The sequence below is a fragment of the Dermacentor andersoni genome, chromosome 1 (genome assembly GCF_023375885.2).
Source record: "Dermacentor andersoni chromosome 1, qqDerAnde1_hic_scaffold, whole genome shotgun sequence".
NCBI classification, from domain to species: domain Eukaryota; kingdom Metazoa; phylum Arthropoda; class Arachnida; order Ixodida; family Ixodidae; genus Dermacentor; species Dermacentor andersoni.
In genome coordinates this window covers 281,782,836-281,807,150 of record NC_092814.1, presented here as the reverse complement: position 1 = coordinate 281,807,150, position 24,315 = coordinate 281,782,836, and the positions used below count along the sequence as shown (strand labels likewise).

Below are 24,315 nucleotides of genomic sequence, written 5' to 3'. Positions count from 1 at the left end.
TAGCGGGAGCTTCTGTAGTGAGCGACGACAGCGCCGCAGCTACGATCGCCACTAGGCGCACCATTTACGGTGTGGCGCGGCCGTTGCGCTCATTGCACCCACCCCGTCTAGCCTTCCACTTCACTGTAGCGGTGGCAACAACCACTTCAGCCAGTTCGTTTGCTCGCTTCCAAGCGTCTCGCCGCCGGAAGAGGCTCCAACCTGTGGTCGACGCCACGGGACCTTTGGTTTGCCTCAGGATGTAGCAAAAAAGGTGCATACCGACTTTTTTTTCGACTGCAAGCAAGTGGACCAAGCAACAATGCAACCCCACCTAGCTTTCTGCTTCAACAATGGGAGATTCGGAGACGCTCCATCATCATCATCATCATCATGATCAGCCTATTTTATGTCCACTGCAGGACGAAGGCCTCTCCCTGCGATCTCCAATTACCCCTGTCCTGCGCCAACCGATTCCAACTAGCCTCCGCGGATTTCATAATTTGATCGCCCCACCGAGTTTCCTGCCGTCCTCGACTGCGCTTCCCTTCTCTCGGTACCCATTCTGTAACCCTAATGGTCCAACGGTTATGTAACCTGCGCGTTACATGACCTGCCCAGCTCCATTTTGTTTTTCTCATAATGTCAATTAGAATATCGCCTATACCCGTTTGCTCTCTGATCCAAACCGCTCTCTTTCTGTCTCTTAACGTTATGCCTAGCATTCTTCGTTCCATATGTCGCTCTTTGCGCGGTCTTTGTTCTCAAGCTTCTTTGTCAGTCTCTAAGTCTCTGCCCGATATGTCAGCACCGGCGAAATGCACTGATTATACACTTTCCTTTTCAATGATAATGGTAAGCTTCCAGTCAGGCGCTGACAATGTCTGCCGTATGCGGTCCAACCCATTTTTATTCTGTGAATTTCCTTCTCATGATCAGGGTTGATGAACAAGAAAATCCCTCTCGGCGCTCCGTTTTGATTCCGCTTGAAGAGACTGTGTACAGAATAAGTTCTAACTACGCTTGTCCGTCCTCGTCGGTGCAAATAGAATGAGTGTGACGAGCTTTCCGCAACGTGTGCAGAAAGGGATGAACCTGATTCTTCAACCGAATTCACCGCCTCGGATGTATGTCGACCATGCAAGCTAGTTGGACATTTCGAAATTTAAGAAGTCACCCACACAGCCAATACTGAACCCATTTCCATCTAAGTACGGCAAATTGAGCAGAAGCGTCCACTCGGACTGTTACCGCCTATTTCATTGGTTAAAGTACAGCGCGCAGGCTGAAGCAGCTTTCTTTTACCCTTGCAGAATGTTTTCTACTGGTGTCAATGAGAAATCTGCATTTGTCAACCGTGGATACAGTAACCGCAAAAAAGCCCTAGAAAAAGATGCTGGTTTCAGAAAGCACGAAAACTCACTCGCGCACAAGTATTGCCATGTCTGGGTTTCCTACACGCATATGAAGTCCGGAGGGCAGAGCAAGTCAGTTGCAATACATCTCAGCGATGCGCACTCCAGGCAGGTGCAGGAAAATCGCCTTTACATAGCAAGATTGGCAGATTTTTTGCGATTCACTGCCGTTCGGGGAAACGCTCCTGAATACGAAAAATCCGCCCAAGAAGCGATCCGCAAGAATTTTGCAAAACGCGACATTACCTACAAAGCAATTGCAAAACTGTAAAGCGAAGACGGGAAAACATGTGAAAGCGTGGGCTTGACAAGATTGGCAAAGCACGTGAAAGAGACTAAAGAACTCACTGTGAAGCCACTTTTCACGGCAAAAGCACACAAATAAGGAATTCCTTTCAGGACGATCGTTGAAGACTGTAGAACCTGGCAAAGATTCATCGCGGACTACCTTCAGGCTTGTTTGAACTACTTTCCTCTCGACGACCTGTTCTTGAATCGCAACTCCGACGAAATTATTGCAACACTAAAGAGTAGCCCACCGATGTCTTGTTTTTCAAAAGACGTGAAGGACATGTTCTACCGTGTTCCGAGGCCAGCGGTGGTACAAGCGGTAGAAGAAGCCATCGACATGTTCGGGTGTTGGCGGTATATAAGAGCAACACGAAGGATGACACTGGCATCCCGGACATCGCAAATGATGGTAACCTAATTAAAGAAGACGAAAGAAAAGCATAAGTTTTTAACAAGTATTTTCATTCAGTTTTTACAAAGCCATGTAGCATTGCTATTTCTGACACACTGACACGATTACCGGAAATGGAAAACATTGCCGTGAGCAAGGAAGGAGTGGAGGCTTTATTTAATCTGAACCTGCATTCAGCTCATGGAGCCGAAGATATTTCTAATCATATTTTGAAACACTGTTCAAGACAGATAGCGCCTTTCTTAGTAATATTATTCAACAAGTCACCAGATATTCAAAAGCTGCCCGAAGATTCGAAGACAGCCAGCGTGACTCCGATATTTAAAGAGGGTGATCGTACACACGTAGGCAATTACAGGCCGGTGTCTTTAACTTCCGTTTGCTGTAAGACGCTCGAACATGTCCTGTACCTAATCTGATGAAGCATTTTCAAGCAAATAACTTTTTCACCTGGGCTCAGCATGGGTTCCGCTCTGGTTTTTCGTGCGTAACACAACTAACCGAGTTCATGCATGACATTGCACTCGGCCTGGACCATGGAGAACAAATAGATGCACTCTTCCTTGAACTGCGGAAAGCATTTGATGTCGTCCCGCACAATCTGTTTTGCTTAAAATTATCATTCCTAGGCATTCCTGAACATATTCTCGGCTGGATAAAGGATTATTTACACCTGCGCAAACAGCAAGTTGTTCTTAATGGGGTGACGTCAGCTCCAATGCACTAGCCAGCGGGAGTGCCTCAGGGCTCTGTGCTTGGGCCACTTTTGTTCCTAGTTTATATTAATGATTTAGTAGGAGGCCTTAAATCAACCATTAGACTGTATGCCGACGACTGTGTCATGTATCGTACAGTGAAATGCCATGCCGATGGCTGTCTTGCAGGGCGACCTTGAAAAATTATCTATCTGGTGCAACCGGTAGCAGATGACTCTGAATACCGATAAATGTTACCATGTGCAGTTTACAAAGAAAAAGAAAAAAATCCCCAGTTCCCATTGCGTAAATAATATTGCACTCAGTACCACTGATCATGTTAAATACCTCGGAGTTAAGTTTTCTGAAGCGCTTGACTGGTCTAATCATGTTAACTCAATTAGCGCGAAAGCTTACCGTCTTCTTCACTTTTTCCGACGAAATTTTAAGCATACTCCGTCATCGCTGAAGGCAACCTTGTATTTAACAAACGTCATGGCCTATTCTAGAATATGCATGCGTTATCTGGGAACTGTACACTAAAAACCTCACAGACAAAATAGAAAGCGTCCATAAGCAAGCAGCACGCTTCGTAACAGGAAATTATAATTTTACTATCAGAGGATCCGGAATACGGGGAGGGTTGGGTTGGAAAACTCTCTCTTCACGCAGGAAAATCCTAAGATTGAAATTACTTTACAATATGTACAAAAGTAAAACTGGTATTGACAAAACACTGTTGTTTAAGGAGCCGCCTTACGTTTCACCTAGGAGAGACCCCGCTAACAAAATTAGAGCTTATCAGTGCCGTACCAATGTGTTTAAGTATTCATTTTTTCCTAACACGATGAACGATTGGAATGAGCTCCCTAATAAAGTGATGGTAGCGTCTAGTATAGAAAATACTATTGAGAGCCATATTATTTGAGTGTTCTGTTATTCATCTCTGCACATACGCTACTGTGTGCACAGCTTTTTTTTTATATGTTGCTGTACTTTGTTAGTTTGTCTTCCGCTATTGTGAAATTCAGGGCTTAAACAATGTTGCATTTACTGATGTATTCTTTTGATATTGCTGAATATTCTTCCATTGTGACCCCCTGTGTTTTAACCCCCCTACGATAATGCTGTGCAGGTGATGTTGGTATACCGAGTAATTTAATCATCCTTATTCACCCCCATCACATACCCTTGTATGCCCTGAGGCATTTATCCTCGCATTAAAAAAAAAAATAATAATAAATAAATAAATAAATACGCCAAATTTCAGGACGTGTGCAAGTGCAGTATTTCCAGTTTTGTGAACTTGCTAAAACTGTACCTACAGGGGTGCGTTTATCGAATACGGTGATAATGCGTATGAGCAGAACGATGGTATCGCTATCGGTTCCTGTATAGCTCCCGTGCTTTCCAACTTATTTTTGAGTTTGGGAGACAGAAAACTTGCCGTCTTGTTTGAGGAAAATAACATAACTACCTGTTTTATATATGTTCGCGATTATTTGGTGTGCATGGAAGAAAACCAAAGCGAACCAGTTAGCGTAGACACTGTTATCAGCATGTTCAAGAAAGAGCATGAAGGTCTAGATTTCACGTACGAGACTCCTTGCGTAGGTTGATTGCAGCACCTTGACATAAACATAAGTCTTGGAGGCTCCCACACGTGCTGGTGCTACAAAACTAGAGGAGAGAAAGAAATCCTGCGACATAAATCTTGCCATTAAAAAATCATAAGAAACAGAGGCATCGTCAAGGCATGCATCATTCAAGCAGTTGAAAGATCATGCCGTCATGCTGTGGGGGAGAGCACTGATTTGCAAGTAAGCCGCTTAAAAAACAGTGGGTACTCCAAAAGCATGGTGGCGCAAATCTGTGAAAACATGTTGCCGGAAATCAGAGAGAACAGAAAAAGGCGAAACAACACCGGAAAAAGACAAACTGAAAAAGAAAAATCGCGTGGTGTTGCCTTACATGCATGGATTGTCACATAGAATAAAAAGGCAGCTCAACGCCATGATGTTCAAGTACTGTTCTTCGCTCCGCAAAAACTAAAAGACATGTGCAGGAGGGTGAACGCAGGATCCAAAGAAGGAAAACCAAGTGCTACATTCTGTCAGACTAAGCACTTGAAAAAGTACGCGGAATGCGCTAGTTTACCAAATCCCACTAGATTGCGAGAAAGTGTACATTGGGCAAACCGTACGCTGCCTAGACAACAGGTTACGGGAGCACAAATACACGTGCCAGCTTCTGACAACGCCTAGCAACTTGGCTGCGCACTGCAAACAGTGCAAATGCTCTCCGCTACTTGAAAGCACCACAGTCATCGGCACATCAAAAACAAAAATGGAGCGAGAAATATGGGAAGCACTTGCGATAGCAAAAGAAAATGAGACGTGTGTAAGCACTCCGTTCATCGCGCTTATCGAAACTGAGGTCCAGTTTGCCAGGGCGAACGGGTGCAAGTGAACGATGTTTTTTTCCGGCCCAACGCATCATCACAGGTCGTCACCTTGTCATATCTTTTTAAATCTGCCCCCACCCCGGCCACATCAACTTGTATATAAGCGTGTTCTTTAACTGTATTAAATAAGTTGGTAGTTTGCGCCACGTACGTCCGCCTCTTGTTCCTTATGTTCGTCAGTGTAACACTAAGCGCAATACAATCTTGAACGTCCATCAACTATAGCCACGTTCATTGCTTTACTAAATTGTCTTGTACTGTCACAGCGCAGACATTGGCGTCTGTGGTTGTGACGAAACCTTCCTCCTTCCCCGTCATCGCTTTGAAAGAGTCTCCATACAGGGTGCGGTCCGAGGCCACGTGGGTGGCCTATAGCTTGTGTAGTGAATAGTGCATAGTAGGAGAGGTCTTATTTGCGTTTGGTGAAACCTGCTGCACTGTATGGTCGAATGTGACACTGACTGAAATGCCTATTGCATGCTCTATTTTTGCAGTTATCTCCTCTCTTCTATTTGTTTTTGTTATTATTTTCCCATATACGTTTTTGTTATTATTTTTCCCATTTCCAACGTTTAGAATCACGAGCCGCCACAGTTGTGGGTGTAATATTTTTTTATATATAATATAACGCGTCTTTGCCAAAGTTGGAATTGATATGCACATTGCTTAGTGGTGTTCTCTCTCCTGATGTGAAATTACTCTTTTGCAGCTGTATTGTGATCTAGTTACCTGATGTTACTTTGTTGCTGCTGGGTACCTGTTTCTTCTTTATTTAATACTGTTTTTTACTTATGCACTGTACCATGCATTTATAAATTTTCATTTTCTTAGCAGAAGCACTGCTGTCTAAATATGCTAAATTTCAATTTATATCTTACTGCGGTGCTGGAATATGTTCGTCACACTGACGTATTTAGAAGGCCTTCAGCCCAGTCAAAAATCCTGACGCCGCCCCTGCTTTAGGTGCAGGAAAATGTCCAGTAATGTTCTGAAGAACTAAAGGCAAATGTAGAGGTTCAGTTTCTAGGAAACGGTGGTTGTAGCGGGAGTGCTTTAATGCAATAACATTAAAAACTGGACTGATCAAGTTACATATAGGCCGTCGGCGCAGTGCCTGGGTTTGTAACACTGACCAATCTCGAAGGCACTGTAGAAAACGTGGGTGAGCCGTGATCTGGTATCAGTGCATTATGTACGTTCTCGCAAGGGTTTTAATGCGACAACATTACACAATAAAAATTTTGTCTTTGGCGATAAAGGAACGTATTCTTTCGATGGAGCGCAGATCATTGTATGGGGAGGAGCAGCGGAGGGGGTGTGACGTAGAGGAGCACATGATAGGAGGAGCTTTGGCGGTTGCGCAGGTGCCTTTACTGAGGGCGTGCTGGGATGTGCTGGGTCACACAATGCTCTTCGCCGTTCTGCTCTGTATGGAGGTTGTTATAAACAGATAGCTGTGCTTCGCATAGACATATGCTTGTGCGCGCGACATGCAGATGGTCGGTGTGTATAGCGAGTTTTGTAGCGAAAGTTGCATGGTATGTTATACAGCATGTTTGCTACGACTATTTCAAATTAATAAAAAATGTGCGATTCTATACAAAATTTAAATTTTTGCTGGCCAAGCAACACAGAAGTGGCGCAGACTTAAGAATTTGTGGGATATTCGCCAACACGGTTATTAACAATTTCATGTTTTGTTGACTTTAGTTGCACTAGTAAATACATCTGCAAGAACAATTGCATTGGTGTGATTGTCTACCTCTCGAAGAGAAAGCATAAACCACTTCAGTTTATCCTGGACACAGCCACAACAATGGAACTGAGTGCCTGGAACGCAATGTTTTTCACGTTTCCAGCATACCTGCCCACAGCATTGACGGCACACACAACATTCCTCCTTTCGTAAAAGGACGTCTCGAGACTAAACAATGCCTTGCAAAGCAACATGCGCTCATTCGAATCATTCGTTTGCACAAGGGCAACGGGCGCTCAACTACCCAGTGTTTCGGCGGCGCTGCGACAGATGGCGCGTGGACTACTGACAAACTTTACGACGGAATTGGCAAACTTAAGACTATACTATACGAGAAGTGGGTCTGGCTGAGCACCCACCCACTCTTTCATGTCACTGTTATACAGCTTCACAGATTTTACTAGTATTACCGACAGTTGTTACGAACAGTAATAAGTCTTTGACGTAATAGTTCTACAGAAACCCGCAAGGTGGAGAGGAGTAATTAATAAAGGGAAAATTAGGCATCCACCGAAACGTAGCAAATTGCTACGAAGGAAACCCATACGGGTTCCTCGAAAGAAAAGGCCTCGCAGGCGATCAACCAGTTCGTGCTTCTTCTTGTCGAGCGCTCATTCCAAGTATGGTTGGCACGCTGTGATGCGGTTTTCGGGGGGCGGGTGCCGGGCCTTCACGAAGTGCTTTCGAAAGCACGGAAGGAGGTCTGGTTCCGTCTCACCCGGGAGCGGCACCACTTGGGCGACAAGAAGTTTCTTAAGTGTGGGCTCGTCCTGCCGTGATTTTTGATGAGTCAGGTGGAAAGCTCTCCATTAAGTTATGATGCATGCTCCTAAAGTCGTTCGACTTGGCCGTGTGTGCCAGTCGGCTCGTGTGGTCGCGCTGCTCCGCGGATGGCTTTGGTGGTCTCCATGGTTGTATGCCTTGGCCTCTTCTGTGTTAAGGCAATCCGAGAGTCTGTCAGGCTCGTGTCCTGTAAGACCTACATGGCTGTTTGTGTGTTGAGGGCAGTAGCTCAGCCGCGCTGCATCACAGCAGATCCTTGTCCGGGGAGGACCGTTGGCCCGAACCAAAGCCACCCGCCGAGTCAACCGGGGTAGAGGGGGATGTAAGCTCTGGGACGTGGCACCTCCGGGTGTCAAGTCCTCTTCCCATCTGACAACGGCACCCTTTTCTTTGGCTCCTACTCCCCGATGTACTCATCCCTGTGCCTGGAGGATTCCTGGCCTAAACGCTACCCCGAGTCGCAACAACCCATAGAAGAGAAAACTGATGCCTCGCTGTCATTTTCTTTAGTGGCACGAGCATCGAGTGACACTCTTGTTTCTTGCGCAACACTTCCGGTTCACCTCCTGAGATGACGGGGGTGGAAATTCAAAATAAATAAGAAAAATATAGAAATAGAATAGTACTGTACAAAATTCATGAATTTCTTTATATATATGATATCAGACCTTAAGTTTAGTTACAACTTGGGTTACTGAAGTGTCTAGAATAAGTAGAATTAATTAGAAATCGCTGAGACGACCGGGGACGAAATTCAGTATAGATAAGAAAAAATGGAAAAAGGAGAGTACAGTTCGAAATTCATGGGTTTCATTATATATGATATCAGTGCATAAGTTTAGTTACAAGTTGAGCTACTGAAGTATCTGGAATAATTAGAATTAATTAGAAATCACTGATTACCGCACACCAAAGCACATAATCGTAGACTTTAGAGACCAGCCACGTGGAACACGACTTTGGCGAAATTCCTGAAAATCCGGAACTATAAAGCGGAAGTGATGACGTCACTAATGACGCCACACAAGAAGGTGGCATGATATTTAACCGGCTGACTAATGGAAAGCAGTTGCCAGCGAGTTAGGTTGGTGTGTGGCGTTCGCTTAAATTTAACCTAAAGGACACCAACGACGAGGTGCGAGTGCCACTAAGAGACACCTAAGTCAAAAATTAGGGTCCACTACCCTGTTCCTTAACTTCGCGGCAAAGCCCCAGTGCTTCTAAGTCAATGTGACGTCGTGAATTACAGTTTTTTTCTTTTCTCCTTGTTTTTTCTGTGTTTCGATTTTTTTTTGTATTCCAGCAATTTTGGCTCAGTAATAAATGTTCTGGAAACTTGTTCTGTCTTTAACTTCGTTAAAGTACAGTAGTCTATTTTTACCGATAAAAAATGAACTATAGTCGGATACAACTTAAGTGTGCAGTGAAGCCCCGCCCACGCCCTCATAACCTCCAGCCACTGTTCCTCCGGGAGGCTGCAAATAGTTCGTACTTTAAGCTTTCCTTGCTACCTAAATAAGGCGATAACTACAAAAATGAAATTACAAGCGCGTAATTTTATACATTTTCGCTCGTCTATTATAGTGGAATGGGGGAAGCCTAATTCTTTATTGAACTGAAATAAAACGCTTGCATCGCTGCAACTATTTATTGTCAAGTTTCACTTCAGTTCGGTGTGAAAGGCATGAGTAAAACGGTGTCAGCGGTGAAACGAACTGTACCACGGACTTTTGAAGAGTGAAATGCCAAGGCTCCATACACTGTGTCCGTGTCTAATGCACACCTCACCGCTTCCGCCGATGAAAACACTCTTCAAGGATAGCAGACGCTCCGGAGGTATCAAGTACCGCGCCATATTGAAATGGCCGCATGACGGCGATTTTGTTTGCTTATGTGATTGGCTGGTGGAGTAACAATCCCCGCGCGGTCCGTGTGCTTTGGTTGCGAACTGCTCTTTCCTTAAGTTGTATCCTACTATAGGCACTAGCCGACGAGATCAACGTCTACGACTTCACGGCTAGCTGGTGCAGCAACTTCGAGGCGGCGTCGCCTCTCGTCTTTCACTTTTGCGTATTTTCTGGCTTACCAGTGCTTGCTCTCACGGTGAGACGGGGTTTGTCTGGTATTGTGGAAGCGTAACTTATTAACACAGCTGCCCGCTGCGGTAGCCCAGTGGGGCTATGGCGTTGCGCTGTTAGGTCGCGGGTTCTATCTCGGCCGCGGCGGCGACATTTCGATGGGGGCGAAATGAAAAAAAACAAAAACAAAAGACGCTCGCGTATTTATACTTAGGTGCACATTAAAGAGCCACCAATGGTCAAAATTATTCCCCACCCGCCGTGGTTGCTCAGTGGCTATGGTGTTGGGCTGCTGAGCACGAGGTCGCGGGATCGAATCCCGGCCACGGCGGCCGCATTTCGATGGGGGCGAAAACACCCGTGTACCTAGATTTAGGTGTACGTTAAAGATACCCCAGTGGTCGAAATTTCCGGAGTCCTCCACTACGGCGTGCCTCATAATCAGTAAGTGGTTTTGGCACGTAAAACCCCGTAATCTTTAAAATTAATCCCGGGTCCCCCACTACGGCATGCCTCATAATCTGATCGTGGTTCCGGCACGTACAACCACAGAATTTAATCTTTCGTGTATTTCTTAAAGCTTTGTGAGTGTTCGCGCGCCGAGCCCGCAAAACGCGCCAATGCCGTATTTTTGTTACGATCCACCTTATTTCACAATGTTCTTATCAGCTGTCCGAGTTGGCGATGCCAGCTGTAATAACTGCGGCGCAGCGACGTTCAAGTCAATATTATGGGCGAAAAGAAAGGAAAGTGAAATGAAATTCTACAAAATATGGCCGTTGGCCTGCGCAGACGCTGCGGAGCTGCCGCACTGGCGTACTTGACAGATCGGCGACGCAGTACGCACTAGAAGAATTTACACTCATTTCAACACGTGAGAACTTCGGGAACGAGTAAGTTTATTTCATTATTAGCTCCATTTATGACACGAACGTGGTTACACATGGTGGATAGAGATACAATGCCCTCCGAAAGTTCCATACGCCCAGTTCACGTGCGGCCATGGCTACCAATGGAATGTGTAGTAGGGCGGTCCTCCAAAGGTGTGGACGGCAGTTTGGATTATAGTTTTTCTCACATTCGATAACGTTGGAATCAGTGCTAGCGGATGCAGCACTATCAAGGCCCCGGATCTGGTCATGCCACGCTCTAGGGTCTTTCGGAAAGGAGTGCACTTTCACTATTCCTATTTATCTGTACTTCAACACTTCATGGGATTACAAGGACCAAATGACCTATTTGTGTTACTGTATAGTCGACGGAATGCACATACATTATACGGCAATATGACATGGTTTAAAATGCGGGAAGGCTGGGCACACGCAGGTAATCGTATCCTTTCTTTCTTTTAATACCAGCTGTTTCGTCACTGGTATTGTTTTGTTGCTGCAGTGCGCATCCCGTCGTCAATGCTTCAGGGCGTACACATCGCACAATTGGACATAAGACGCTGCAGAAGGGATGACGTCTTACGGAGGACCTTCTCCTTGAACGTCTTCGTCGTGATGTTCGCTATCCTTCGTGAGCTGCGTAGGTAAAGATTAACATAACGAGCTTGTCAGAATGCGCTCGAGCACGTCACATTGCACGCTTCATCGTATACACTTGTTCTCTTAAAATTGTATGGAAAACTATACCCGCCCCGGTGGCTCAGTGACTATGGTGTTGGGCTGCTGAGCACGAGGTCGCGGGATCGAATCCCGGCCACGGCGGCCGCATTTCGGTGGGGGCGAAATGCGGAAACACCCGTGGCACTTATATGTAGGAGCACGTTAAAGAACCCCAGGTGGTTAAAATTTCCGGAGTCCTCCACTACGGCGTGCCTCATAATCAGAAAGTGGTTTTGGCACGTAAAACTCCATAATATAATATAAAACTGTACTGTGAATCATTTACTGCTGGAATGTTCGGAGCACTTGCTGGTTGCAGAAATGCCACAATTTAGATTCGTCATTGGATCCACCAATTCTGTGAAATAAAGGTACACAGAAGCGTAGTGGGTAAAAAAAAATAATTAGCATGCAATTAAGTAAAAGATAGGCCATTCCAGCGTGACAGTCATTCCTACACTTGATGTGCGCCGCCGCGGTGGGTCATTGTCTATGACGTTTCGCTGCTGTGAACATTCGCATTAATTTTTATTTCGGCATTCTGGTACATTTGCAACAACAACAACAACAAAGTGGCGGTACGGGCTAAAGCCACGAAAGCTTGACGGCCGGGGGTCTGTACCTGGCGACCATTGCACTTTGACAGAGGCAAAACAAGATGTTCGTATGCGACAAACATACCATGACACAACTATACATGTAAAATGCCATACTAACAGTCTAGAAACTAACATTAACGAGAAATTCCATGACGAGGTCGCTTAATCGATTCTCGGCGCAGGTGGCGTTTCTGCTCAGGCGCGGCTTAAAAAATGCTGCTTAGGGTTTAGATGCACTTTAACGAACACCATGGTCGTCAAATGTAATCTGAGACCCTCTATAGTATGCGACGCATACCTATGGAGGGTATGTTCCAGCTCTATTCTGAGACCATGCAAGTAATCCATTAATATGCACCGATGGTGTTTTCGTCAATGCTGTATTTTCAATGCTGCGCACTTCTGTGCATCTTTTTTGCGCTCTTTCCGTCTTCACGTTTCGCTCGTGCGCGGGACGCGTGTTCTTGTGAGACTGCAGTTCTCAGCGTTTTTTTTTTCTTGCTTTCTCCGTGCGTTCCTTTAATGTTTGCTCTGTGACGAGGACTAGCGGGTGCCACTTAAAGGCGCCAACCTGTCCTATAAGTTTATGTCATGAAAAATAATCGACGAATGAAGAGCCAGAAGAATACTGTGCCTATTACACCTGTGCCACATATGTGAAGTGTATACCGTCAATTTTTTTTCACCTCCAAACGCCTTGGTTTGGCCACATACCACATGTTTGAGCGAAGATATAAAGTAGTTCTTAGAAAGTGAAACTAACACCAGTTTAGAAATATACTCCACCAAAGTCTGCTATGAAATGCATTGGCGCTGCAAATAAGTTTGTCCCGTATTGCATATAAGGAAGACCTTCTGGGATATTGAGTGGAACACTACATCTTACCGAGACCCGCCGTGGTTGCTCAGTGGCTATGGTGTTAGGCTGCTGAGCACGAGGTCGCGGGATCGAATCCCGGTCACGGCGGCCGCATTTCGATGGGGGCGAAATGCGAAAACACCTGTGTACTTAGATTTAGGTGCACGTTAAAGAACCCCAGGTGGTCGAAATTTCCGGAGTCCTCCACTACGGCGTGCCTCATAATCAGAAAGTGGTTTTGGCACGTAAAACCCCATAATTTAATTTTTTTTTAACTACATCTTACCGCAAACGCTCATCAAGCGCTGCTTGACTTCAATTCGTCAATGGTATTGCAACACGTTTCATAAAATAATTAATAAAACTTAATTAGTTTATTTTATTTCAAGAAATATACTTAATCGCCGATAACCGCACCGTTCATGGTGTGCGCCAGCGTTGAATATCTGGTCACCGGAAAATTAACCCTCTTACCTCTGCTGCACTAATTTTAATACTTACTTTAAAAAATATTCACTGACACACATGGTATGTTATGCAACGGGTGGGACGTGGTTGCTAATGTGAGGTAAGCCAAGGTTTTGTCCTGTTGGCTTGCCTCTACTCTACCAGTGTTGCGCCCGTGAGTTACAGTGTTAGACGTGTTTGGGCTTCCTTCAATTTACTTTTTTTTCGTTTGTTTATTTTATGCAGTAAGCACTGAATTAGGGACGGGAAATGGAGACGCATGACTGTTCCTAAATGGTGCGCAGGTTCGCATAAGATCCACACTACATGGGAGTAAGAAACGGGGGCGGAAGCGCCACGAGAGGCAATGCTTGCCCCCGCGTAGGGTGCAACCAGTTAACGTAGCCTATTTTTTTAAATGCATATTTACCTTATTTTCCAATTCTCGAAGTATCTCTTCAAATAGCTGCCAAGTTCTCCGTTTTCTCTAGTTGGCAGTGCGGAATCTGGGAGGCCTGTCGGTGAACCAAACATGTTAAAAGGTTATGCTTCGTCGAAACAAATGATTTAAATCAATTGTGATATAATGGCGTTTATCAACATAATGCTCGCATTGTGGTGGCAGATTTTTTTTTAATACTTGGTGCTTGCTGTTGTGTTATCTTAGTTGCGCTCAGAAATGTCCTGGAAACATTGATTATTCCAACAATCTGTCAGAATTGCGGTTGAACTTAAATTTTTTTGTTCGATATTACTTTCGTTAAGTCGACCTTTAGTTTCATTCAACACTGTTGCATAGTCCCAAAAGGTGCATGTAGTCTTGTAAACACAAATTCGAAGCCGGATTGATTGGAACGAATTTTGCCTCTCTCACAGGTCAAATTAGCGGCATACGACTGTGTCTAATGTTAAAATTGAAAAACTGAGTGCCTTCATAATTGAAGGGAAGAAATACTGATTGTTCAAGCAGAAAAATACACGCACAAAGCATTATCTGGCTCTTAATTAATGACATAAAGTGAAAAAAACTCGATAATTGAAATCGGCGGCAAGTATTCTTGCGTTCCTGCATTTCGTCCGCGTCCAGGCAAGCACCAGGAAACAGTGCCAGTACGTTTGCCACAAAACGTTCGAAATGCTGCCGTAACAGGATAATATCATCGCAAGCGCGGATAGTTGTGAATAAACTCCGTCTATTGCGCTTGCAGATTTAATTGCCATGTTTCTTGCTCGGAACTCACCAGCGTCGCTTGACCCTCGCGATTTCTCCGAAAAAACGTACATGTAGCCAGCGGGGGCGTGCCTCAGTGGAGTCACTGTGTGGTAAACTCCAGTCACGATCTGAAATGGACAGAATGAGCGTGTAAGCAAAACAACTACCTTGATGTTTCGGTGGGTGTCATTGAGTCTGAAACGTTGTAATAGGCATTATTTAGGACTTTTACTTTAAAGCTATGTATACCTTTTTAAAGCATTTCCTTATCCCCCCCCCCCCCCCCTGCCTGGCTGCTTTATAGACGGCCAACCGCAAATATACGTCTGTAACAAATGAAGAATTGCCGACTGTCATCATTGGTAAACCGGGCGATTGAGTTCAAGCAGCATGAAGCAGCAGGAAGACTGCTGAGAGCGTCGCTTTGCCATTCATCCTCTTACATCAGTGAAGTGTTTATGTATAAATTCCCCTCCCAGCATACTGTATGCCTTACTGTTGGTATCACGTCAGCCAATTTTATTCCGCGCTGTCATCTCTGTAGCATGTCTTGCAGGCAGCATGTAAACAGACAACTGTCGCTTTAATCACCTGCAGGTGCCGCGCTTAATCCAGTCATCCGATCACTTCTAAACCTCCAAATTTTTGTGCGTGGCAGCTGTGAATAGATAAGAGGAAAAGCAGTACCAATGGCGGCCTAAAAGAATAGAAGGCGTTTTAACTCCTGCTTTCCGTATCATCATCATCATCATCATCATCATCATCATCATCATCATCATCATCATCATCATCATCATCATCATCATCATCAGCCTGGTTACGCCCACTGCAGGGCAAAGGCCTCTCCCCTACTTCTCCAACTGCCCCGGTCATGTACTAATTGTGGCCATGTTGACCCTCCAAACTTCCTAATCTCATCTGCCCACCTAACTTTCTGTCGCCCCCTGCTACGCTTCCCTTCCCTCGGAATCCAGTCCGTAACCCTTAATGACCATCGGTTATCTTCCCTCCTCATTACATGTCCTGCCCATTTCTTTTTCTTGATTTCAACTAAGATGTCATTAACGCGCGTTTGTTCCCTCACCCAATCTGCTCTTTTCTTATCCCTTAATGTTACACCTATCATTCTTCTTTCCACAGCTCGTTGCGTCGTCCTCAATTTAAGCAGAACCCTTTTCGTAAGCCTCCAGGTTTCTGCCCCGTACGTGAGTACTGGTAAGACACAGCTGTTATAACCTTTTCTCTTGAGGGATAATGGCAACCTGCTGTTCATGATCTCAGAATGCCTGCCAAACGCACCCCAGCCCATTCTTATTCTTCTGATTATTTCACTCTCATGATCCGGATCAGCAGTCACTACCTGTCCTAAGTAGATGTATTCCCTTACCACTTCCAGTGCTTCACTACCTATTGTAAACTGCTGTTCCCTTCCGACACTGTTAAACATTACTTTAGTTTTCTGCAGATTAATTTTTAGTCCCACCCTTCTGCTCTGCCTCTCCAGGTCAGTGAGCATGCATTGCAGCTGGTCCCCTGAGTTACTAAGCAAGGCAATATCATCAGCGAAGCGCAAGTTACTAAGGTATTCTCCATTTACTCTTATCCCCAATTCTTCCCAATCCAGGTCTCTGAATACCTCCTGTAAACATGCTGTGAATAGCATTGGAGAGATCGTATCTCCCTGCCTGACGCCTTTCTTTATAGGGATTTTGTTGCTTTCTTTATGGAGGACTACAGTGGCTGTGGAGCCGCTATAGATATCTTTCAGTATTTTTACGTACGGCTCGTCTACACCCTCATTCCGCAATGCCTCCATGACTGCTGAGGTTTCGACTGAATCAAATGCTTTCTCATAATCAATGAAAGCTATATATAATGGTTGGTTATATTCCGCACATTTTTCTATCACCTGATTGATAGTGTGAATATGATCTATTGTTGAGTAGCCTTTACGGAATCCTGCCTGGTCCTTTGCTTGACGGAAGTCTAAGGTGTTCCTGATTCTATTTGCAATTACCTTAGTAAATACTTTGTAGGCAACGGACAGTAAGCTGATCGGTCTATAATTTTTCAAGTCTTTGGCGTCCCCTTTCTTATGGATTAGGATTATGTTAGCGTTCTTCCAAGATTCCGGTACGCTCGAGGTCATGAGGCATTGTGTAAACAGGGTGGCCAATTTTTCTAGAACAATCTGCCCACCGTCCTTCAACAAATCTGCTGTTACCTGATCCTCCCCAGCTGCCTTCCCCCTTTGCATAGCTCCCAAGGCTTTCCTTACTTCTTCCGGCGTTACTTGTGGGATATCGAATTCCTCTAGACTATTCTCTCTTCCATTATCATCGTGGGTTCCACTCGTACTGTATAAATCTCTATAGAACTCCTCAGCCACTTGAACTATCTCATCCATATTAGTAATGATATTGCCGGCTTTGTCTCTTAACGCATACATCTGATTCTTGCCAATTCCTAGTTTCTTCTTCTCTGCTTTTAGGCTTCCTCCGTTCCTGAGAGCTTGTTCAATTCTATCCATATTATACTTCCTTATGTCAGCTGTCTTACGCTTGTTGATTAACTTCGAAAGTTCTGCCAGTTCTATTCTAGCTGTAGGGTTAGAGGCTTTCATACATTGGCGTTTCTTGATCAGATCTTTCGTCTCCTGCGATAGCTTACTGGTATCCTGTCTAACAGAGTTACCGCCGACTTCTATTGCACACTCCTTAATGATGCCCACAAGATTGTCGTTCATTGCTTCAACACTAAGGTCCTCTTCCTGAGTTAAAGCCGAATACCTGTTCTGTAGCTTGATCTGGAATTCCTCTATTTTACCTCTTACCGCTAACTCATTGATCGGCTTCTTATGTACCAGTTTCTTCCGTTCCCTCCTCAAGTCTAGGCTAATTCGAGTTCTTACCATCCTGTGGTCACTGCAGCGCACCTTACCGAGCACGTCCACATCTTGTATGATGCCAGGGTTAGCGCAGAGTATGAAGTCTATTTCATTTCTAGTCTCGCCGTTCGGGCTCCTCCACGTCCACTTTCGGCTATCCCGCTTGCGGAAGAAGGTATTCATTATCCGCATATTATTCTGTTCCGCAAACTCTACTAATAACTCTCCCCTGCTATTCCTAGTGCCTATGCCGTATTCCCCCACTGCCTTGTCTCCAGCCTGCTTCTTGCCTACCTTGGCATTGAAATCGCCCATCAGTATAGTGTATTTTGTTTTCACTCTACCCATCGCCGATTCCACGTCTTCATAGAAGCTTTCGACTTCCTGGTCATCATGACTGGATGTAGGAGAAGACATGCCACCCTCTCGTTAATGCTATAGAATTCCTGTATGTTACCAGCTATATTCTTATTAATCAGGAATCCGACTCCTAGTTCTCGTCTCTCCGCTAAGCCCCGGTAGCTTTCCGTATATGGTTGGTGAAAACGGCGCAATTTTGATGAGCTGAGACGTAGGCTCCTTCCAGAAAATTTATAGTACTTACAGTCGCTGAACACCCTAATGAGAACAAGAATGAAGCCTGTACGCGCAACCAAAGCAGACTTCTCGGTGACCACGTAACATAAGAGCATGAGCTGGCGGCTTGCACTATGCACCTGAGAGATCTCGGAAGTAGTCACTGTAAACAAATCACTCTAAAAAATAAGAAAACAGAAAATTCTGTTTAGTCCAAAATATATTTGAACGGAAGCCACTAAGTTTCTTTGAATTAAAGATAATATTATTTATCTGTCAAATCTTTGTTTTTAATTAGATAATTTTAAAGCGATGAGTCACCGTGAATTAATGGGACAACAAGCACTCATGGCCGGCGCTTTCATAGACTATGGCAGTGTGAAGCGAACACTCGTCTCACGTTTGTGCTTTCGCCGGTCTGCAATATCCGGGTCGATCTCATCGAGGGAAATGAGACGGCCACGGTTCCCTTCAGAACTTCCAGCGATGTGTTGTCGAAATTCGTGCCCATGTAGTTGACGAGGGAAAATCCTGCAAGAACAGTGACAAATCGACTTGGCACAATTCTCATGCTCTCTAGCTGTGCGTCCTGCAGGTCACAGTGGGTCACGGCGGAACCGGCGCGACCGGCACCCTAGACCGGCATAGCTATAGCATAGTTAGGCATAGCGAGCGCAGAAGACCTCTCCGGGACAGCACATGGCGCGTACCCGTTTTCCCTCTCGTCTGCTGCCCCCTTAATTTGGGTAACGTTCTTGAGCGGTGCAAGACCACGGGACATGAGCGGTCCCTTGCACCTAGAGTGCTTTGCACATACTGCGAGCGCGTATACGCACCTTCTGTTGCTTCTTTACAAGAGCTGCTCGTGCGTAGTCGCACCACGCCGCGTAGCACTCATCGTAGGCGGCAGCTGACGGAGATTGTCCCTCGCGACCATGCCCTTTTCCATTGATCAGCGCGAGAGTACGCAGTGTAAGCGCGAGGACTTTCTCTTAGCTGCGTGTTGACTGCGAGCCATCCTCCCGCAGCCATGTGCTGCTATAGCGACGCTCTTACTGTGTTTTAACCCTTGGCGTGGGGGCCTTTGCTTCTTGTGCCACCCGTGACTGGGTGTTTTTACACTCTTGAGTGTCGCCAGAGACAAATAAACATGTTTTCGTTAACTTGCGCAATATGTTTCTTGCGGCGCAGCACTCGGTGCCCTTTGGGGACTGAGCGCGTGCGCCGCGCTATGCAGATTACGCGAGGCGATGGCTGACGCGGTCCTGCGGCTCGCTAGGAACCCGTGGTGGTCGGTACTCCAGTGAGTACACGAGACACCACACCATGCATGCCAACAGCCGCACAGCGAAGACGAGTGATGAAATAAAGTCGCCACATGGCGTGCCGCTATTGTCCAGGGAAGCATATATCTAGAGTTTGCCAAGGTTTAAAGGGGGTACAAGTTAAATACATTGAGATGTGGTTATGATATACTCAGTAGTGGCCGAATGAAATGCAAGTCACCCGAGAATCACGCAATCATGGTCTGAAACAGCTCGTCATGTTTCAAATAGCCCCGCCAAGCGCCAGCTGCTGACGCGGTGGCTCCTTCTCAGCGTGATTAAAGGAGGACCCTCCGAGCATCAAAAATATTTTTTTTTTGGGGGGGGGGGGGGGTTACGTGCCAAAACCACGATTTGATTATGAGGCACGCCCTAGTGGGGGACTTCGGAATAATTTGGACCACTTGGGGTTCTTTAACGTGCACCTAAATCTAAGCACACCGGTGTTTTCGCATTTCGCCCCCATTGAAATGCGAGCATTAAATTCCATGAGGCCGTATATTGTCTAAAAATATGTGCCCTGCACAAAAGTGCGCAATGAGTCTGGTAAATGACGAACGATGAAGACAAAACACCGTCCATAAAAGATTTAGTAAAGTTGATTTAGAGTCCGTTGAATGTTCAACGGGAAAGCTGCCTCTTGCATATTAACACGTGAGATTCTAATCGGTACACCACGAATAATCCATGCTTAAAAGCTAAGTCGGTGTTTTCTCTCATTTTGCTCACGACTGCATACTTGTCTCACCAGTGGGTCAAGATGTACTTGAGGCACATGACATGTGGCCCACCGGTATGCCACGACAATAAAGAAATTGGGCCTTCGAAAAGCAAGGGAAACTGACACTGAGGCCACAACAACAAAGACCACTTTGTCGTATTCAACGTGTGAGCGACGGAATAAGTCTAGTGGACGCGCACTCTTATGCTCTTCTTATGTTTGGAAATGCTCGACGTATTTCCGAACGCGTATGCATGTATCTTTAAAAGTATTTCCTTTCACAACTTATTTAATAGGCATCCGCAGATCAGAAACCAAGCAAAGTTTAATATGCAGAGTATGCACTTCGAACTGCAGTCTATACATAAAAATAATTCTGGTGACCTACATTTCCATCCATTCGTTACTTACACGAAGTGGCTTTTAATGTACGGCGTTCCATTTAGTTGAATAAATAAAAATTAGAGGATGCTTAAGCTTCGCCTTCAAGAGTGGAACGCGATAGCGTTCCCGTCGACCCGCGAAGGCGTGTAAAAGACAATGCGCTATGGCGCAGCGATCACTTACGAGGCGCCCTGCATCGGACTTTGCACCCACCAATCACGCGGTGAGCGCCGAGCAACGCAGCGTTCGGCGCGGCAATGAAACGTGCGCCTGAGCAAGCAGAACGAACCAAAGAACTCGGTGTCTCGGAGGGAGTAACGATCTACGCGAGCCAAACGTCGTGATCGGCACGGACAGCCGGACCGCGACGTGCCTCCGCACCGGTCCCCGCACGGCCACGAGAAACGGGCGAGTGGCGCGCCACCTGTCGGGGCAGCGCCGTACATTGCGAGGAGGAGATCTTCCGTGTTTTGCGCAAGAGGGCTCTGCGTGTGCGACAAGCGCAGAAGAAATGTAGCGGAAACGTACTTCGCTACGCGTTTAACTGCTTGTTCTGTAATTTACATGCTCATAATTACCGATATACACCGCAGTATAACTTTCTACGGCACGTTTCTAAGGCAACACCGCTAGAGGCGCTGTTGTCACTAGAGGCGCTGTTGTCCTGCTTTGAACTATCGAACTTATGGCTGAGTGGTAGCGTCTCCGTCTGACACTCCGGAGACCCTGGTTCGATTCCCACCCAGCCCATCTTGCAAGTTTTTATTTATGAATTGCCTTCCGGGATTTTTCACTCATGGCCAACGACGCCAACACCGACAACACCGGCTTTTGTGCGACACGAGCTCCTTAACATTGTCGCGTTAAAATGTGAATTGAACTAAAAGTATATGAGTCCCTGTGTTATGAAAAAAACTCATTAAATGCGCTAATGTTACTTTCTTTTCTGTCCAGAAATAAAGCAGTCAAATGAGTTGAAGCGATTGCCAAGGCACCATATGGCAGAATTGCATGCACATCCGTGAACTCTCTACTGCGCCTACTATGATGCCATGTTACGTATAAGCAACGCGACCGTTATTGTTTCCACAGTACAGGGTAGCCGACTGGAGATGGTTAACGTCCCTGTCTTTACCTTTATCTCTCTCTGTCTCTGTGCGTTGTTGCCCTTTACAGTCGGATCAATTCTTCGCCCATGACTTGTCACCTTGTGTACGATGGCGCAGAACATCCCGCCAGCGTTACACACACATTAGTGCAGTGGTACGTTTGAAGCGAGCGAATAACGGCGCAGGAATTCCACACGCACACGCGTCATTTCGAGACATATGCGTGAATAATCCCAGTTTTAAAAAAAAGCAGTTCAATTGAGTTTTCCTAAATGGGGCCCAATCGGTTCCGATTGGACATCATCGGAGGTCCAATTTGTTCCAGTTGTACAGCACCAGGGTTCACTGATATGCTAACTGCTCCTGATTGGCCCTATTTGGAAGGCACCGGATGAGTAATCTTCTGAAACAGCAAAATAGGTGACAGTAATAATAGCATAATTATGATAAAGAGTCTTCAAATAAAAGTACTTTGTATTTTGGTGCGATCAATGGGGAGAAGTATTTAGCTTTTTCTGAAGTTAAAAATCTGCCTCGAAACTTTGCCAATTTCTCTTGAACCACTGACACCACTTGGGCAATCAACTTTAGCTTACATATATAGCACTTGACTGAAATCTGTTATAGTGAAGTGATGAATGGTGAGAATTGGGTCCAATTCATGGTAAAAAAATTGGTCCAATAAAACATTCAAATAGCCTTTTTCTTTTCTCTTTCTTTTCTGTTTGACTGGGATACAGCTGACTTCTGACTCGAAAAAGTTCCATAGCAGCGAATAAAAACTCGCCATTCCTGTGTGATCCTTACATAACGGGAAAGCGGTACACATGCAAAGCACCCGCTGCGTGTAATTTTTTGTGTATTTCATGCATGAGCTTCTCGCACTTCTCGATACTTATGCACAGCAACACGCGGCGTCATGTTTGGCCCGAGGCTGGGGCCAAATCCTTCTGCATGGCAGAACGCACAGCTGTCCTCGGGTGAGCGCGGAGCGAGATATTTCGCGGTGCTTCTATCCGCCCCTTCGCTCAGCTCGGGGCCTGCTCACGCTCCGATGCACCCTACTTGGCTTAGCGGGAAGATGGATCTCGTAAGCTGACCTCTGCTGAGCGCGGAGCGAAGCACTTCGCGAGACACGCACAGCTCTTCGCGCTTATATACTCCGTGTTCGGAGGGATTACGCTCGATTCGAACGTCGTGGATCCGACGACAAATCCTTGGCGGGGACTTGAGTGACTCGAATTTTCATTTGTAGTCTATGGCTTTTAAATCCAGCCCGTGGCTGATTGTGCATGATTATAAGCCGCGCCGACAGACGCATACGCCATCATTCCGATTTAGTGAAATCGCTGTAGCGGAGAGAATATGGAGCCTTCGTGAAGCGAGGAGTTCGAGTGGCGCCTCCTCGGGTGTGACGTCACGTCCAGGACGCCTCTCACTCCCGCTCGCTCGGCTGCCGCGCGCGCTCGCTCGCTTCGTGCATGTGTGGCACGCGCGCGAGTCGTGCTTCCTGAAGGATGTTTTGGCTGCTTGCTGCTGTCACGCTTGAAGTGCAGTTTGCTCTTGCAGCGTTCGATAATTAAGGACATGTGGAACATGAAAGAGAGCGCAGCAAATTTTAATCTCACAATGCAATTCTATAAATGAAGTTTTGGCACGTTAAATGGCGCAGCCCTCGTGTTCATTGCCTAGTATTCGTTCTTTCTGGTACCACGCAGTTTCGCTGAGAGTTAGCGTGAACGAAGAAGTATGAGATGTCAACTTGACGGAGAAGTAAAAGAAGAAAGAAAAAGAAGCAGCGTAGTCTTTGCTGTACGTACACTGCGCTTAACACTCCCATGTTAAAAAAGAGCCTAAATTCGCTTATATTACAAAACATGGATACTTTAATTTCTAACTGACAAACTGCCGACATTGAAATGAAGTCAAATAAAGCAATAAACATTCCTGTGACAATATGGCCGCACATGAGCGTTACCCTTGCGTGTCACCTGTTTATATACTATGATGGAGCTAGAAAAGCTTCTATAGCGGCAGTGTATAATGGAATTCTGAAAATTAGTAGACCAGCGATTTAAATTTACGTTCCCACGAATTCTCTCACATTCTAGCATTGTACGTCGCAATGGTTATTAGAGGTTCAAGAGTGAGTTGAAATTGCTATCGGTGAGTACAAGAGTAGTTGTGTACGCCTTCGCTAAATATTGTTGTGCAACTATTTTGCAAATGTACGGGCGTTAACATCACACGGTAACGCACGAGCATAATGAACAGAGGATGTAATTTTTTCTTTGTCGTTTACCTGTTGATTTGTCAGCAACGACTCTTGGGAAACCTGACACGGTGAAGCCTTTTCTAGCAAACAATCCTTGTGTGGCTGGTATCTCTAAAATAATCGAGAACTGGACCATGCTTCGTTCAAAGGAGCAAAGGCTAACGGTCGGAGCCGGGCCCGGGCCGTGTATAGGCCAGATTTCAACACATCGCGCCGCGACTTTACAATTCTAGTACAGCGGGGCGTAGCACTTGCGGAGGCGCCGGACGTTTGTGCGCATGCGCGAGTAAGAGCGGGTGCGAGAGAGAAAATGTGGGGGCTTTGGCTTTTGCTCCTTGAATATCTGACTCTGCCTAGGCACTACGGAGAAGTTTCTTTGCGCGTGTCGTATGCGTTTGTACCTATTATAGGCGCGCCGGCATTGCGGAGTGGGGTTG

General features: G+C 45.8%; 1 protein-coding gene across 1 annotated transcript in view; it reads right to left on the bottom strand.

The window, feature by feature from the left end:
* Window positions 1-10,760: 10,760 nt before the first annotated feature.
* GC (gamma-glutamyl carboxylase) overlaps window positions 10,761-24,315 on the bottom strand; it is a 108,574-nt gene continuing 95,019 nt past the window's right edge. The window contains exons 11-14 of the mRNA XM_055063497.2: window positions 18,465-18,595; window positions 14,630-14,729; window positions 13,819-13,903; window positions 10,761-11,399 (exon numbers count right to left, since the gene is read on the bottom strand). Of these exons, the coding sequence (XP_054919472.2) occupies window positions 11,288-11,399; window positions 13,819-13,903; window positions 14,630-14,729; window positions 18,465-18,595 (428 nt within the window). The 3' untranslated portion in view covers window positions 10,761-11,287. The remainder of the gene's footprint in view (window positions 11,400-13,818; window positions 13,904-14,629; window positions 14,730-18,464; window positions 18,596-24,315) is intronic.